Raw genomic sequence first — 18,305 nt, 5'->3', positions numbered from 1 at the left:
GTGCTGTGCTGGGCCTCCCTTTAGAAAGGGATCCAGCAGACAGGTGCACAGTTGCTGCTGCTGTGCCCTGGGTAGGCTGTAGTACAGAGGGAGGGTAGAATCCAACGGCCTAGTCAACACTTTCTAGTCCTTGTGGTAAAGGGGCTGTGTCAATGGTGCTGGCATAGCACAGCGTCCATTGGAGACATGGTGAAATGGTCGATTGGTGTTGGGCAGAAGCCAGATGTCCTGGATCTTCCCCTGCTGTCTTCTGGAGCCTGGCTGTAGCCATTGGGCAGTTTGGAAGTTAGCACATTACCTTTAATCAAGAGACTGCAGAGATTGTCACCCTTGCAGGAGGTTAAGTTATGTCAAGTTATCAGCTCGAGAAGGAGCAGCAGCCCCTGGAGCCAAGACCTGAAGCTAATGCTTCCCAGGCTGCGCTCAGCCTCAGGGACCTGGTCTATTAAAGCTGCTGCTACCTTCAGTGTTGAGTTTAGTAACTTAGCAATCATGTAGTAAGAGAGTAGAAACTGTGACAGAGAATAAGCCCTGAAATAGCCCTAAATACCCACTATTTAGAGGGAGAGCAGGAGTCTTTTGTTCTTTGGAGCCTGATTTGTGGGTATCATGTAGCAATCATTCAGTAATCCTTGAGCAGACACCCCTGTCAAGGGTCTTGACCTTGGTGAATCATTGATGATTCTAGTGTAAGCAGAGAGGCCTGGAATCCAGTGATGCCCACAATCCAGAGTAGATTTGGGGGTGAGACCTAGTTCAGGAAAGTTGTTTGTGCTTCATGAGGCTGTTGTAGGCCTCTGAGGTAGCTATGGCAGGGCACTGGTGCATAGCTGTGCAGGACAGGTTAAGAGGTTTGGGAAGGTTAAGTGGGCTTGAGTCCGATGCTAGGCTCATGAGCCACACTGCTGATCGCTTTCCTTGATAACTAGGAGGTTGCTCTGTGGAGGTAACTGCATTACTCAAAGACATTTCCAGGGGACATGGCAGAAGCTTCTTTGAGATTGCTGGCTCTGACCTTGGTTAGAAGAAGCCAGAAACTGAAGCCTGAGAGATTATCAGGAGAAAGAGATATGTGGCTGCTTTTTAAATTTTAACTTTAAATATGTTCTTCTGTCCTCTTGAAAAGAAGGAATACACTTAAAGTTAACATTAACAGTGTGGAACATAGAATAGGATGTGTGTAGGTAGCCGCCTGCCTCTGCACGCTGGACTTCCTCCCCACTCGTCCCTTTTTCTTTCCCTGGCCTTTGTTCAGACACTTGCTCTTCCGTGCTTTCTCTGTCTATGGCGTTCTGCTGTTTTTGACACCAGGTTTTAAAAGATGGCTCCTCTGGGGTAGCTCGTGGGGTAGCCTTTGTGCTGGCCTTGATCAGACCACCTAGGTTGCTGTGTGTTGGACTCACCATAGGACTTCCGTGGCCAGGAATTATGCAGGCTGCAGGCCCACCCTTGTAGCTGCAGAGGCAGTATTTTGCATATTAGGTGGTCCCAGGAGCTGGCCTATAGGTGGGTCTGTTGTCTTTCCCCAGAGTGCATAGAGCGAATCCCCTGGATCGCTCCTGAGTGTGTTGAAGACTCCAAGAACCTGAGTGTGGCTGCTGACAAGTGGAGCTTTGGAACCACGCTCTGGGAAATCTGCTACAACGGAGAGATTCCTCTCAAAGACAAGACCCTCATTGAGGTGAGCACTTGTTTCCAGACTGAGGTGGACAAGATCTCAGATGCTCATGGGCCTGTGAGCTTGGTCGTCTTACACTTGTAAGTAACCTTCAGCCTCGGCTCCATAAAACGGGAATAAATAATGACTCCTCTGTCGAGTCCTTAGGAAGGTAGACAGGCATTGCACAGCTGCAGTATAAAAACGAGGCTTTAAATGAGTGGAGCTCCTGGTGTGTACTGACTGCCCTAGACAGGACTGAGGCTTGGGCCTTCCCCTGAGGACTGCTAAGGCTTGCAGAGGGTTAAGCTCAGAAATGAAAGATATAAATATTTTTTAAACGGTCATAACTGTGCCATTCCTGACTGACTGCTATGACTTTGGCCTGGTGAACATGTAGTTTTTAATTTACTGTTGTGTGAGCACTTCCTCGTGGGAACTTAGTGAGTTAATTGGCGCGTCCAGCGCTGACTTCCTTCCGTAGCTCACTTACTGTGGTATTTACAGTTTGCTCTGTCTTTGTAGGGTAAGCATGGCTCGTGTGGTTTGTTTCTGAGCAGTGTGGTAATTGGAATTAGTGGGTGAGTGAGGAGGATCAGGAAGGCTGCTGCTCGTTGCCACACAATTCCAGAGAAGCTGCCGGGCTTCCCTAGAACACAGCACCTTGGGAGTGGGAGGTGCTACCGTTTCTCCTTGAATCTGGGATATGTCACTATCACGACTGCTTTCCTCATACTGGAAAGAGGCCACTGAAACCCCACATTGAGGACATTTGCCTTTTGGCAGAGACACTGGGGATTGAAGTAGGGATTGGCAGTTGTTTCTGAAGGTGTAGAGTCGAAGGTCTGAGGGTGGGTACCTGGTCTCCCAATCGTCATTCTTTTTTACAGAAAGAGAGGTTTTATGAAAGCCGCTGCAGGCCTGTGACTCCATCTTGCAAGGAGCTAGCTGACCTCATGACTCGCTGCATGAACTATGACCCCAACCAGAGACCCTTCTTCCGAGCCATCATGAGGGACATTAACAAGCTGGAGGAGCAGAGTGAGTCTGGCCAGCCAGTCCCAGCCTCAGAGACTGCTGGGGCAGGGAGGGTGGCAGTCCTGGTTACTGCTTGGAGGCTAATCTGTTTCCTTGTCTCTTCACTTAGATCCAGACATTGTTTCAGAAAAGCAGCCAACAACAGAGGTGGACCCCACTCACTTTGAAAAGCGGTTCCTGAAGAGGATTCGTGACTTGGGAGAGGCAAGTTACACTTGGGCTCTAGCCTCTGTCTGCATGGACAGCTGCCATATTCCCCTTTGTCCTTCGTCAGAGGCTTTAAGAGAAGCACCTTAATGCCCTTTGTCAAGGGACACTTGACCATGCCAAGTTAGGTGTACCTGCATGTGAATGACTGCATAAATACCCAGGACCTGGGACAGCTTCCTCAAGTACCTTGACTTTTCTCTGTGCTGTAGAGGAGGGCCAAGCATAGATGTAGACTAAACGGGAGCATCTCTAACTCTGACTCTTCCAAGATTATACTGTGATTCCTTACATAAGGAGAGTGCCAAGATATGAGTCACGGGTTTTCCTTTGAGTAGCAGCTGGTGTGACCACGGGAGTTCCTGGGTTGGTGTTTTCATATAGATAGACTCTCAGACGCTCACTTAACATCATGACTGTACTGGACTAACAGCATCTGTACTGGGCATTTTCACACTCGTCCGTCATCCTCCTACTGATAAGTGGCATATTTGGGATTTGAAGCTCCCCTGTGCAAATGCTCTTTTGAGCCCTGCTAGCCTGTCCTATAGCATGGACCTGTGACTATGAAAGAATGCCTCAGCTGTCCTCCGAATGCAGAGGTGGCCTCATTGCTGGAGAGTACACTGTCTTAGAAACTGGGATTGATGGGTAAAGTGGTCCCTTAGTCACCAGCTGCTTTCTTAGTCTTCGCTCAGTAGCAGAGGTCATTGAGTCAAGTGAGGATGAGCTGAGCCGAGAGGAGTCAGGAGATCAGACCGAGGTGATGCTTGTGGCCGTGAGAGACAGCCTGAGAACAAGGCATTTCCTCAGCGGATCTAGCTTGTCTGGGCATCTCTGATAGCATGGACATATTCCTTCCAGGGTCACTTTGGGAAGGTTGAGCTCTGCAGATATGATCCTGAGGGAGACAACACAGGGGAGCAGGTAGCTGTCAAGTCCCTGAAGCCTGAGAGTGGAGGTAACCACATAGCTGATCTGAAGAAGGAGATAGAGATCTTACGGAACCTCTACCATGAGAACATTGTGAAGTACAAAGGAATCTGCATGGAAGACGGTATGTTGTGCACACTGGACTGTGGGATAAAGGTCCAGTGGCTCTCTGGGTCCTAAGGGCATTTGCTGGTAGGCAGTCCGCAGCTTCATCTTTACCAGCTCCTGTGGGCTGTCAGACATTCAGGTCTCACAACAACAAGGTCCTTACCAACTGCAGGCCTCCTGGGAGGCTTCTCCCAGCCGCAGGATGTGAACTTTGTCTTTCAGATTCACGTATAATGCTGGGAAGCATCCCAGATAGCCACACTTGTGCCATAAGGAAGTTAAACTACTCACCCCCATTCCTCTTCTGATCTAGTGCTACCTAAGGCCTTCTGCTCTGTCCTTATTGAAGCTAAGGTAGCAAATAGTACTTAGTAGTCACATTTACTAATACTGTACCTTATCTGCAAGGCAGTCATGCATGTGCTTTAAAACTAGTAATAAGAGGGTATGGACTATGATTTTAAAACTGATCGCTTGTCTAGAGATTCACAAAGCACTAGGACTGCAGTACCCTGATGAGGCAGGACCTGGGGCTATGGACTCCTGTTTATCACTGAAGTGTCTGTGCCTGTGGTAGGCTCTTCTTCCCCATGCTTCGGGGGCTAGGCTGACCTTCCACCCCCAGGCCCTGTCTACAGAGCCCCATGCTCATCCTCTCTGCAGCCTCATCTGATGCTACTTTCTCCTAAATAGGAGGCAATGGTATCAAGCTCATCATGGAGTTTCTGCCTTCGGGAAGCCTAAAGGAGTATCTGCCAAAGAATAAGAACAAAATCAACCTCAAACAGCAGCTAAAATATGCCATCCAGATTTGTAAGGTAAAAACACCAAACAGAAAGAAACAGCCTGTTTTTTTTAAAAAAGTAGGCATTCTGTCCTGGGGAAATGGTTAGTAATTAGACCTCAGCGGGAGCCTGTAATAAATGAACCGTGTTTTTAACTCTGCACCATTTGCATGAAATGTGAGCAGTGGACTTTACTTGGACCTTTTTTTTTTTTTTAATTGTTTAATTTTATAACAAAAACTGTTAGTGATATGGGGATGAAATGGCTTTTTTTCCTAATTGTGCTGTGGAAGATAAAAAAAACACAACCTGAAGTGACTTTTTCAGTGGGTCTGACCTACTGCTCTTAGGGGAAGGACTGTGGGTTATCAACAGCACATTTACCTTCGCAATGGGCCTGAGCCACACTTTTCTCTTAGGGGATGGACTACTTGGGTTCTCGGCAATACGTTCACCGGGACTTAGCAGCAAGAAATGTCCTTGTTGAGAGTGAGCATCAAGTGAAGATCGGAGACTTTGGTTTAACCAAAGCAATTGAAACCGATAAGGAGTACTACACAGTCAAGGACGACCGGGACAGCCCAGTGTTCTGGTATGTAAACCAGCTCGGCCGTGCTTTGTAGCTTAGCATTGTCTTGAAGGCTCTTGAAGCTGTGCTTGGGTGCGTATCAGCTGCTCTGAGCTTTTGGAGAATGGGAGAGTCTGGCCATCATCACTTCAGCCTCTGTAGCTTCATGTGAGCAAGCCACACCCACCACAGTTCTCATAGCTGTGAGCAGGTGGAAGAGGCTGGCTCGTTCTTAATACATCCGTGTAGAAGCCCTGGAGGGATCGCAGGGCCACAGGTACACATTGCCATAGTCGTGGAGATCCTGCAAGAGGGATAGATACTTGGCTAGGTTTTAGGAACCACTAGTTACCGTAGTTAGCGAGCCACGCCCTGACCATCATTGTCTCTCAGTTGGGAACACCTTCCTGGGGAAAGCTGCCTGTGTACCCTGATGCCTCTCATGCAGACATGGGGCCCTCTCCACCAGCAAAGCCTATCCAGAGTCTTCCTTCCTCGTTTAAAAACGGAGTGGTTTTGAGGCCCTTGATTGTGCCAGTGAATCCTGAATTATGGGTGAGGCAGCCAACTTAGTGTGGCAGTGGCACAGGCTTCAGGCATGGGTTTGAAAGGCTGTGTGTGATTGGGTAAAAGCTGAAGGGAAGGGGGCATGGCTGGAGCTCTGCTGTTCTGCTGACAGAGATAAGAGGGAACTGAAAGCACGTGTGTCATTGGGAAGTGCTGTAGGGGTGGCTGAGTCAGAGCATCAGGACTTGACCAGAGTTGAAGGACACAAAGTCTGTACTGAAGGTCACCATGGAGAGGAACAAGAAAGGAACAAGGGAATCGGGGTCAGCTGCTTCAGTAGCCCAGGAAGGACAGGTTGGGACAGTAGGAAGTGGATTTGTCTGAGGAGTGTTCAGGAAACCAGTTCTGGGATGCCTAGACACCTGGTATGGGCATTTGGGCATCACTCACCAAAATAGTGATGCCAGAGAGGGTGCTGACTCCTGGCTTACAGGGATATAACTTGGGGCTCATCTTCAGGGGACTGTCCCCTCTCTAAAAGAATGTTCCCTGGGACACGAGGAACACAGATATCTCGTTTAAGGGCAAGTAAGATGTTGCTGTGAGCCTCTGGACTGCTGTCCCGTGTGCTGTGTGCACTGTGGCAGCATGAATGGCCAGAGTCCCTCAGAGGCACGTGACTTACATTCTCAAGAACAGGGAAGTGGCTTTCCTGAGGCACTCTTTTTTTTTTTTTTTGGGAGGAACAAAAGGCTCACTCCCTGCTTTCCTTTCAGGTACGCTCCGGAATGTTTAATCCAGTGTAAATTTTATATCGCCTCTGATGTCTGGTCTTTTGGAGTGACACTGCACGAGCTGCTCACTTACTGTGACTCAGATTTTAGTCCCATGGCCGTAAGTGTTAACTGCTACCTCTTGTCAGTGTGCCACATGGAGAGGGTTACAGCATGCTATCTCACATGGTCTGGCAAAGTTTGCCTTCACAAGTGCAGAATTCAGTAAGACGACTCAGGTTTTTAGGGTGAGGGTCATCACAAGAGAGAATGATACACTTTGAGCATTGCCGTAGGGGTTTTGTTTTCATACGACTGACAGCTGTGGTTGGTCCCCTCAGATGTGCTGTTATGGACCAATCCTTGAGAGCGCAAATAAGGGTTTTAGATTTTCATTTGAAGTTATGGAAGAGAAAAGCTTTGTTGCTTTAATTTCTTCTTACTTCTGAAAGCATCACCTTAATTTTGTTTGGTTTTATTTTACATAGTTGTTCCTGAAAATGATAGGCCCAACTCATGGCCAGATGACAGTGACACGGCTTGTGAATACTCTGAAAGAAGGAAAGCGTCTGCCATGTCCACCCAACTGTCCTGATGAGGTAGCTGTGTCCCCTTCATGGGAAGGGAACTGCATTTTGAATGTCTTTACAGCTTGCCTTATCCAGCATGGGAGGGGAATAACAGAACCGAAGGCCTTACACTGGCTACAGTGTTGGCTCTTGCTTAAGAGTACTCGCTATTCTTTCTGAGGTCCTAGGTTCCATTTACAGCATCCACTTGGGTAAGACATGAGAGAAATCCCTCCTGCGGGGGATGATATGCTGCTCAAGCAAGGCTCCTCTCAGGGAGCTGTGGCCTCCATACCGTGCATGTCTGCCTTCCCAGAAGAGCACATGTGATGAGGTCTTACCATTGCCTGAAGACATTTACCCCACTCACTAGCATTTTCAGTTTTCTAGATTCTAAACTGGATCAAGCCTCCATAGATACTCAGGACTGTCTGGTCAGAGGCAGGTGCAGTGGTGGTGAAGGGGGTAGGCAGATTAGTAACTTTCCTGCCCCTCTCACAGGGTCACAATAGTGACCTGGATTTTGTTGAAAATCAGTTAACCTGTGAGTTAAACAAATGATAATACCATTTATGAACTATTATTTTCTGCATTTTAAGTTGCTCAAATACTCAGTTGTTTAGTCTTGTTAAAGGACAGCAGTTTCTAGCGTATTCTTGATAATTTTGTGTTTTTGAATGTGTGGATGCTTATGGATGCCAGAGACTGAGGGATGTGTCTGCTTGGTTGCCCCGGCTTTGTTTGCTGAGGCAGGGTCTCCCTGGAGTTAGTCCCTCTGGCTTTGCGAGGCTGGCCAGTCTGCCTTACAGCTGCTACCCACGCCTCGCCTTTAAACTGTGTGTCATGCTCTGAACTTTAAGTTACACTCGTGGGGCAAGTACGTGATCCACCAAGCCAACTTTCCAGCCTCTTATTGTTCTTTTAGAATCTCTCAAATCTGATATTATTCATACTGTTCTTGCTTTTATTTTTCATAGGTTTATCAGCTTATGAGAAAATGCTGGGAATTCCAACCATCTAACCGGACAACTTTTCAGAACCTTATTGAAGGATTTGAAGCACTTTTAAAATAAGAAGCATGAACAACATTTAAATTCCCATTTATCAAATCCTTCTCTCCCAAGCCATTTAAAAACGTTTTTTAAGTGAAAAGTTTGTATTCTGCCTCTAAAGTTCCTCAACAAATACTCGAGTTACACATATGCATATGTCACACTGTCACTCAGTGTGTGGATATGCCTATGTCACACTGTCACTCAGTGTGTGGAACTTTCTCTTTAAAGGTGTAACATCTTAAATTTGGTGATGAATAGTGACAACCAAAAGACTAGATTGTGCCTAAGCACTCCTTCTGGAACAACCGAATGATCAGCTGCATAGCAAAGGACTGTGCCGCTGGCATATTGATCTCAGATAAAAACTTGTGGACTTGGCTGACACTCTCCCTTGCCCTGAAATCTCAATGTCTATTCAGTGATAGTACAAGCACGTAGATACCACTTAGTATACTATTGTTTCTATTAAAAAAAAAAAAAAAAAGGTCTGTTCCTGCTACCTTTTAGGACTGAAGTTTTAAGCACTGGTACCCACTGTGGGGCAAACCTGTGCTGCAGGAGGGAGCCTGGCATACACACTCTGCATGTTACTTCTTGAGAACTAGACCTGTGTGCCTGTGTTTTCCTGAACAGCTGCTTTCTGTCAGGCAGACTCCTCTGACCTGGATGCGGTCACATCCACCTTTAAGATTGTCAGTGCATACTCCTTCCTGACGATCCCCTGGGGCAAGCTGCCGACAGTGGCGTAAACAGGAGACATCACCCTATACTGCGAAACTACAGAAAGGAAGACAGCTTGGCCCAGCGGGCTGAAGTTCAGAATTCACTAGGTAGTTGTTGTTGGTTGACTTGGAGGTAGCTGGGTAATCAACAGCTTTCACTTTAGATTCAATGTGAACCGCAGAGTTACTCATGACCAAGAGTCTGGCAAACTCATTAATGCTGTTTAATACTTGTTTGATATTTTTTCACCTTTTGAGCCCTTTTCCCAAAGAATTCAATATCAGTTTAGTAGCAACAGTACAGTTGCCATTTAAATTGGTTTAGTTGCTGTATATCACCATAGCCCCTGTTTACGTCAAACCTGTGTCTCGCTCTATATGCACTTTGTTTACTCTTTATACAATAAACATACTAAAGACTTCACATGCATATGCCTTTTAATATTAAGCTTGCATCTTGAAAAGCATTTCAAACCATTAGCTGACACAGAAAACTAACAGCGTAGACTTTGGGGGGTTGGTTGTAATGACCTTGTACTAACATCACTTGATTTGCATTTCTGTCTTGTAATAACGGGCACAGGCTGGCATAGTGGAGGACCCACATGGAATGTGAAGTGTCTCTAAGTTCCCTCCACTGCTTCCTCCTCACACTGCAGCTCCCAGATAGCAGTCTCTAGCCTCCACTATTCTGTGACTTAGAGCTGCAGCCAGAGGCAGGAGGTGCAGGGTCAGAGCACACCATTAGTCATCTGCTGGGACCTCGTGCTGGTCATCACCTATAGGAAGCGTGTCTAGGACGGTCTTCCTTTCATTTTTTAGCTGTCATTTTTTCAATGAAAGCTGGTATATGCAATAAATTAGGCCAGGTAAAATTCATTATAAAACATGTAACATATGTACCAGTTTTAGATTTTATAATTAATGCTGGAGAGCATTATCAGTCAAAAATGATAAGTCCTCCAAATAAGGTTTTTTAATGATCTGATCTAGGATCATTGAGATCCTACACTTCATCAGTTGTAGTCTCTTAACAATGAACACATAGAAATTTCTAGATGGAAAAAGGTTGCTCACTTAATACCAAGATCTTCGGCAAAGGGTGAAGTCAAAAGTCAGACAAATAAAGACAAGTGTTCTTTCAGAAGTGAATTGGATTAAGCGGCCATTTCCTTTCAGCTTAACAACTACCAAAGAGTGAGTAAATAACCAGAGTGAGGTAGAGCCTGTTAGCTCAGAACTGCCCCACGCTGTCCACGGCCTCCCTCAGGAAGGGCTGTGTGCACTGCTCTGCTGGGGCTCGGCCCTGTCTAGGGACGAGACCTTCACTGCTGTATGCTATGAGACGGCAGGGAAACCCTGGCTCCTTGCTATGCACATCTCCCATAAGATAAAAAGAATAGGGAGACAGACTAAGGGCAAGAGAGTAAACGCCCCTGCCATTGCAGGCTCTGTGGTTCTCGAGGCTACTCAGTTCCCATTGTGACACAAAAGTAACTACATAATATGTAAATGAGCAAGCCTCACTGTGTTCCCAACATCATCTTGGGGACATTGAAACTGCAGTTTCATGTTGTAAGTCCTCCCCTACCCCCAGACGTTTAGAAATGTCCTCACTTGATTCACAGGCAGCACAAAGCTAGGTGGTGGACTACATGTGGCCCTAGTGTGTATTCTGCTAACCCTTGTATTATGTACAAAAGTTACTTTTCCTGAAATACTTTGTTTTCCGCAAAAGGTGTATATGGTAAATGATACTCCGGAAGTGAAGCATCTGAAGTCACATCACTTTCACTCTGCCACTGGGTTGGTCTTATGTGGCTTTGTAGAGCTAATGGAGGCTGCATGATGAGCATCTGTTGTCACCACTGGGTGGTACTGCCACCCTTGCAGTTTGAGGAAAGACTACAGATGAGACTATTTTTAGGGGAGAGTAAGGTAAATGCACATTGGCTTATACGAAATTCATTCTAAGGCTAAGGAAACAACAGTTTCCCAGTTATTGCTTCAGACTTTATATATGATGTCAAAATTGTTCCCAGGCCCGAAACAAGGACTATTGGAATGCTGACTCTCCTGTGAGCGGAGTCCTTATCACGTGGATTAAGACACATCTAATGCTAGTGGAAATGCCCTCGACCAGTGGTGTTTCTTATTGCTAGGTGGGTATTTGGCTGATCTGCCTGCTGCATGACAGTTCCTTCTGGGAAGTCAGACACCCGTATAGAAAGGATATGGCTAGTGTGAATGAAGTTAAGGCAGCGATGAGCAGCAGGCGCCGCGCCGCAGCAGGCGGGCAGGAGACCCGGAGCTTAGTACACACGCTTCTTTTTCAAGTAGGTTTCTGTGTAGCTCACTCCGGTGTCCTGAGGGTGCTGGCCAGCGAGTTCTACCGGGCCTCCTTCTGGGGCAGAGATGAGATAGGAGGAGCCTCGCTTCTCATTCCTCAAGGAGGATGCCTGTGAGAAAGTCAGTGAAGATGTCCGTGAGAAAAGCATGCTATCCTCAGTTGGTGTGAGGACAGAATCCCAGAATCCCAAAACCGAGAAGAAATAGAAAACCACCTTTGTTGCAGGAATTAGACTTTCAAGTCTCTATAAAGTCACCCGTGGAGAGCCTGGTATGGTTCAGTTGAAGAGCAGCCTCTGGCCCTGCACTCCACCCCAGCACCAGTCAGTCCCACCTAGAACCTGAGCCCTCACCTCAGTTCTGGGATGTGGGAGGAGGAAACTGGTCCTATTCACACCTGAGGCAGAAGAGCAGTACCAAGCATCTGGCTCTGATGGAGGATGCAGGCTAGCAAGTGGGGAGTCGTGTTAAGTATGCCCATTGACTGTGTGCAAGAACTTGTCAGAGTGGTGTCAGGGAAAATGACAGCACTACCAACAGTAATGGTCATCTCAAAACTTTGGGGCCCCAAATAATCAGATTTCCAGGCTCCCTTCCCGAGAGTCTGATCTAATGTTCCCCATAACAGGCCACATTAATCAGTACAATGATATCCTGCAGCCTAGCACGTGACCTTTCCCTACAAATAAGTGTGAGGTGCTTGCTGAGGCCATTATAACAGCCCAGATACACAATGTGAGAACAGCTGATGGGGAGGGAGGTCAGCTTTCTAACACTGGAGAGTTCTCACATTCGGTGTCTTTAAACCCTTAAAAAGGTTGCGTCATAGGTTGCATTTGTCCTCCCATCATCCTGTCAAGAAGAGACATGAGAGCCCATGGGTTGCTCAGTGGCATAGCCATTGCATTGGGTTTCATTTGGAGAGAGAAAAAAAAAAAAAGAGGCAGAATGACAGACCCACCACTAAACAGCTACGCTGCCTCTCTCCCTCAATCCTCTTAAGTGAGTCCAAGGCAGTGGTCCTCAGCCTGGGTCAGATATCCTGTATATCAGATATTTATATTACAGTTCATATCAGTAGCAAAATCATAGGAAGTAGTAACAAAGTTTTATGGTCGCGGGTCGCCAGAACCTGAGGAACTGTATTAGGAAGTCACAGCAATAGGAAGGGTGAGAAGCATCGCCCTAAGGGATTATTCACAAAGTTGAACAACTGCATAGCATTTGCTTGGAAACTGTGGAGGTGGGGGCAGGGAGGAACACAGATGAAAGTAGTCTTAGGTTGACAATGTAGGCAGCTTTTCCCCGGCTCACGCCCACTGCTGAGCCCAGCATCTCCCAGCAATTGGAAAGATACTGGTGGCTCCACCTTAGCCACTAAAACCGCTAACCTGCAGCTCGTTCTGCAAGTGAGATTTTCCCAAACATGAGGGGTGGCTTAGGGTTTACTTCTGTGGACAGACACCATGACCAAGGTGGCTCTTATAAAGGACAGCATTGAGTTGGGGCTGGCTTAATAGGTTCAGAGCTTCAGTCCATTAGCATCAAGGTACATGGCAGCCTCCAGGCAGACCTGGGACTTCTGGAGTTGAGAGTTCTACGTCTTCATCCAAGGCAGACAGGAGAAGACTGTCCCCTACGTGGCTAGGAGGGACTCAATGCCCACCTCACAGTAACACACTTCCTCCAGCAAGGCCACTCCTCCTAGTAGTGCCACTCCCTTGGCCAAGCATATTCAAACTGCCACAAGGAGCAAGATGCAAACACCTCTCACAGTGGGCAGAGCTCCCCTATGCCTCCCTCTCTCCGTGCTGCATGGTGACCACGTTCATCCTTAAAGCAAGAGCCTTCTAGATCGTCTTTATTCTCCCAAACCAGGCAGACACTGGATGTTGTTATTCAAATGGCTCTATATCATCCAGAGCCAGCCAACAGAGACCGAAGAGGTGAGCCTGAATGTCAGAGAAAAACATTAGTTAAGAATGAGAAATGAAAAATGCCCTTGTGGCTCATACAGCAGCGGAGAAGGATAATTCTGACTTAGTACATCAAAGACGGCTAGCTTTGTAAGGATTAGTGAGTGGGGAACAACGGTAGTTGGAGGTTTTGAAGCAAGCACAGTAGTCTGAGAAAAACAAACTCGTAACTAAAAATGAGTAAGAAACATTTAAAAATTGCCACAAAGAGAAAAAAAGCACACAGATCAACTTCCTCTTGTCTGTCACAGCATGCGGCGTCTCTTCCTTCATACCCTTCACCTTCAGGTCTTGGGCCCTAGGCTTCAATGAATGAATGAATGAATGAATGAATGAATGAATGAAAACGTGCACTTGGCTCTCTCCAAACTCCTATCTGAGGGCTTTCCTCAGTTACTGGAGAGGAGTCGGTAGGAAAGGCACTTGGCAACAAGAGTCATGTCCTGGGCTCTACCTCTGGGGGCCACACAGTCCTCTGACCTCCACAAGCAGGCCATGACGTGTGCCCTTCCATCCCTGTGCACAAAATAAGCATTTTAAAAAATTTCAAATGCACTTGAAACAAAGCTCACCCTAGCCCTGTGATGCTACCCAGCTGCAGCTTTGGGAGCCAGTAGCTCGCCCTGCAGATGCAGCACACCCAGGTACTTTCTGCACCGTAGCACATTTAAAGTTCAAAACGCTGTCCCAGGACAGCAGGGAATTTAGAATGTAACATGCTACTAGCAGAGTGTGGTGGCAGATACCTTCAAGTCCCAGCACTGTTAAGGATCCCAGCTTTTAGAAGGCAGAGGCAGAGGGATGTCTGAATTTATGGCCAGCCAAGGTACACGGTAAGATCATGTCTCAACAAAACAAAACAATTTAAAAGTTGTGGGCTGGAGAGATGGTTTCATGGTAAGAAAACACTTGCTGCTCTTGCAGAGGACCAGGTTCAGGTTCCAGCAACCACACTAGGGAGCTCATCACCTTCTCAATGTCCAGATTCAAGAGTTAGACTCCCTCTGCTGGGCTCCATAGTCACCTGCAGCCATGCAGTATAAACACTGACAAGCAGTCTCTCTCTGTGTGTCTCTGTCTCTCTCTCACAGACAGACAGACAGACACACACACACACACACACACACACAAAGTATAACCTGCTGATTTGGTGAAATTGCACCAGCACAAGAACATCCCGTCAGGTTGCTTTCACAACACTTCACTAGGCCTCATCCAAGAGCCGTCGCTCCCCCGCCCCCCAGGATGGGCCCTTTCCAGAAAACATTCATCTTCAGCAGGATTCTCCTCAGGATGAGGTGAAACCGCCTATCATGATTCTTCCTGGGCTCTGATCTTTGGAACCACGATGTGAGGAGGCGGCTTCCTGAGTGCTGTAGTTATGATGTCAACAATTTCCACTCCCCTCTAGCCTCCCGCGGGGGAGCCCGGCATCTTCACTCTTAGCTAGTCAGCTATCTCACCAAGAAGATGAGAAATCCAGAGAGTTGACAATGACTACTGGACTCCTGGCCCTCAACCCTTGGCATCTCAACCTCCCACATAATTTGTGACAACATTCTCCCTGACATCCAGATTCCTGAGATAGATGGCCAATCAGCAATGAACATCATACGGGACCAGCCAGGCAAACTAAATCTCCTCCCAGCCCCCCAAAACCCATTCTACCCGCGTTCCTACCCATCTCAGCCAGTGACAATTCCATTTTTCCAGGTCCTAAACCTATGTTCTGGCCTTCCTATGTTCTTTAGTCATAGCTTAGAATAAAATCCTAAGTACACAAAGGACCTAACAAGGTCCTACCTGTCTGCCCTGTCCCCACCCACTGAGACTTCTCCATTTCCATCTTGCCCCAGCCTCTCCTGCTGGGCGCTCTCCCTCCCTTTGTTCCTTTAACAAGGTACCAAGTTTGTCTCATGCATCTCTGCACTGGCTGTTCCTACTTGTGGGACTGTATGACACCGACAACTGTGTATCTATAAGACTCACATTTGCCCCCAAAACTCACCTGGCAAGTCACTGTGTCACATTTTTCAAAAATGAAAACCACCCGGAAAGTCTCAGTGGCCACAACTGTGTAAGTTAGACACCTTAAGTTCATTTAATGGTACAAAGGAATGTCCTGTGTCACATAACATGATGTGCTCTTGCACTGTTTGCCCACTAGATGGCAGCATTAGGCTCTCTAAGGAGAGACCGAGACGCTTCATTGCTTTTTAGTTCATTTTTGGGTTTGCGGCCACCCTAACTCATCACACATTCTGTAGCCGATTCCCTGGGTTGGACGGCCAGCTTCCCAGCAGGAAAGATCCATGTAACCAGGGAAACACAAGACTATGGCTTGGCAGTGCAAAGGACTCCTGCCAGTGAGCCAGGCGGCTGCCCCAAGCCAAGTGTGGAAAGAAAAACCCAAATCTCAGTTTAATGGTCAGGGAAAACGGTGAAGGGATTCCTAAATTATCCTTCATATTACTGAAACTAATGATTACGCCATGCTGAAAAGGTACTTTTTCTACTTCAATAAAAGGGGGCAGGAAGGAATATTCTATTGTTTTGTCAGATTGTAGTTAGAGGCTATACTCGGGCATTAAATATTTAATAAGCTGGCTCATGGGCTCCTGTAACATGGACGTATAACACCCATCTGATGCAGACAGACCTGTTCATCTTTACCTCAGACTCTGAAATATCAAACTGTCTATAGCTATCCAAATTAAAAAGATCTTTCAGCTAATAATGCTATTAGACTTTAAAATAACTCCATTTGTTTCTGGCTTCATTTTTCATCGTCCACTTCAAATATCTAGGACATGTAATTTTGGGAAAAATCAGCTGCATCTCAGTGTTGAGTACAGTAACTATAGCCAGGGATGTGGGGAGGTAACTACTTAAAATCAGCTGCATCTCAGTGTTGAGTACAGTAACTATAGCCAGGGACGTGGGGAGGTAGCTACTTAAAATCAGTTGCATCTCAGTGTTGAGTAACTACAGCCAGGGACGAGGGGAGGTAGCCACTTAAAACTGGCTTCTAAGGAGCTCTAGATTGGAACACGCCGGGTTAACGTGGTTACGGTACGCACTTTGGAACTTCAGGAACACTAAGTAAATATGCTTCCTCTATTTAGGATAACTAAGGTTTGTTTCTAAACTACCACACTCCAGGGCTGGCAGGATGGCTCAACAGTTAAAAGCGTGTATACTGCTCTTACAGAGAATGTAAGGTCCGCTCCTAGCCCCACACTGGTCGGCTCCAAGAGAATCTGGTTCACCCTCCCTGCCTCTGCAGGCACCTGCTTACATGCACATACTCTGACACAAACACATATGCATATAAGTAACAAGTAAACACTGAACATATCGTTAGTCCAGTGTTTGTTTCTATGTACAGAGCTGGAAGACTCAGTCTGACCCCAGAGTATCCCCGCACTGCCAGTGACAGCCGCTGACTCTCCGTCTGACCCCAGAGTATCCCCGCACTGCCAGCGACAGCCGCTGACTCTTCCTCTGCACTCCCAGAGCAGTCATCTGACTTTCCCTACAGATTTACTTATTCTGAACACTGCACATAAACAGAATCATACATGTGGCCTCTTTGGCTTACTTCACTTAGCATGCTTTTGTGGTTCATCATGCTGCTCATTTGCTTGCTAACTTGTAGACAACTGGGCCTTTCCATTTTGGCTGTTAGAGATAATTTACCGTAAACATTAGTGTATAAACTGGTATGTAGATACATTCAAATTCTCTTAGCACATATCTACAAGTCAAACTCTTAGTTTGAGGAATGCTAACTTTTACTGACAGTTCACCATGCCTTTGCCCATATAGCTGTGACTCTTTTTCCTTCCAGTTTCTTGGTGTGGGTCATCTCATATGACCTACATTCCATGCTTGTCACTCTTATCCCTGCTGACATCTGCTGCAGTCCCTTAATGAAGTTTTTATTATGTTGACAGCCTGCTTGGTGTGGCCCAGCTCCCACACTGCCCAAGGTCGTTCTTTACATATGACTCACTTTAATTCTTTATACCGTCGTCTCCTAAGTCCAACACCCAGGAGACCTTATGAGCATTTTGTATTACCTGCTTCCCCTGTGCACGGTGTCTTAGTCAATGTTCTATTGTTGACATCATGACCATGGGAACTTTTATAAAGGAAAACATTTAACTGGGGCTGGCTTACAGTGTCAGAGGTTTAGTTCCTTGTCATCATGGCAGGAAGCATGGCAGAGACGGTGCTGAGGAACAACATGGCAGAGATGGTGCCGAGAGATCTACATCTGGCTTGGCAGGCAGCAGGAAGAGAGACAAGAGGCCTGTCTTCAACAATTGAAACCCAAAGCCACACCTACTCCAAAAGACCACACCTCCTAATCATTGTCAAGTACTGCCACTCCCTAATGACCACGCATTCAAATCTATGAGTCGATGAGGGTCACTGCTATTCAAACCACCACATTTCCTGACTTGTCTGATTCCTCTCTCTCTCTCTCTCCCTCTCTCTCTCTCTCTCTCTCTCTCTCTCTTTCTGTTCTATTGATTTTTCTGTTGTTGTTGAAAACTGAAGATCATTTAAATGAAATGATGTGGTGACTGGAAATGAATCTACAAACCCCTCTCTTTTGTTACTGTTCAGTAGCTTCTTTTGAACTTGTGAAAAGTCAGTTCTCCTGGCTGTGTGAACTGCTGTTATCTGTTAATGGCTACCCTATAGATTGCGATGCACATTCATGCACAATGCAGAAACCTTCAAATCCCTATTTCACTTGCTCCATTCTGGCCCTGGCATTAGGGCTGTAAGATAACTATCTGCATGCATTACAGTGTCAACGATGCTCTGTACTGGTTCCCTATGAACTCAAAGGGGGGAAACAGTTGTCATCTGCACATTTTATCAGTCCTGACAGTGGCTCTCGCTGCTGGAGAGGCTGCTAGACACCATGTGATGTCCAGGGAAGGCCCAGCAATTATTCAACCCCAGATGACACTGGTGCCAAGGCTGCAGTCTCTGAGACAATACGCATTGTTGTTACCCCGTTACTGTCTAGATCATCTCTCT

At 46.7% G+C, this 18,305-nt stretch overlaps 2 protein-coding genes across 8 annotated transcripts in view; one reads left to right on the top strand and one right to left on the bottom strand.

Moving 5' to 3' along the window:
* Jak1 (Janus kinase 1) overlaps positions 1-9,739 on the top strand; it is a 113,309-nt gene extending 103,570 nt beyond the window's left edge. For 5 of the 7 annotated variants that reach the window (XM_006502812.4, XM_030253264.1, XM_030253263.1 and 2 more), the window contains 9 exons: positions 1,530-1,681; positions 2,548-2,698; positions 2,805-2,899; positions 3,767-3,959; positions 4,637-4,761; positions 5,148-5,320; positions 6,580-6,697; positions 7,065-7,175; positions 8,123-9,346. In XM_006502812.4, coding sequence (XP_006502875.1) covers positions 1,530-1,681; positions 2,548-2,698; positions 2,805-2,899; positions 3,767-3,959; positions 4,637-4,761; positions 5,148-5,320; positions 6,580-6,697; positions 7,065-7,175; positions 8,123-8,218 — 1,214 coding nt within the window. In that variant the 3' untranslated portion in view covers positions 8,219-9,346. Of the gene's footprint in view, positions 1-1,529; positions 1,682-2,547; positions 2,699-2,804; positions 2,900-3,766; positions 3,960-4,636; positions 4,762-5,147; positions 5,321-6,579; positions 6,698-7,064; positions 7,176-8,122 lie in introns of all 7 variants that reach the window. The other 2 variants (NM_146145.2, NM_013567.1) reach the window with 2 other exon arrangements.
* Raver2 (ribonucleoprotein, PTB-binding 2) overlaps positions 9,343-18,305 on the bottom strand; it is an 83,333-nt gene continuing 74,370 nt past the window's right edge. The window contains exon 12 of the mRNA NM_183024.1: positions 9,343-11,381. Within this exon, the coding sequence (NP_898845.1) occupies positions 11,235-11,381 (147 nt within the window). The 3' untranslated portion in view covers positions 9,343-11,234. The remainder of the gene's footprint in view (positions 11,382-18,305) is intronic.

This window comes from Mus musculus, chromosome 4 (genome assembly GCF_000001635.26).
Source record: "Mus musculus strain C57BL/6J chromosome 4, GRCm38.p6 C57BL/6J".
NCBI classification, from domain to species: domain Eukaryota; kingdom Metazoa; phylum Chordata; class Mammalia; order Rodentia; family Muridae; genus Mus; species Mus musculus.
Note: the sequence above shows the minus strand (reverse complement) of the source record. Positions and strands in the feature narration are given on the sequence as shown.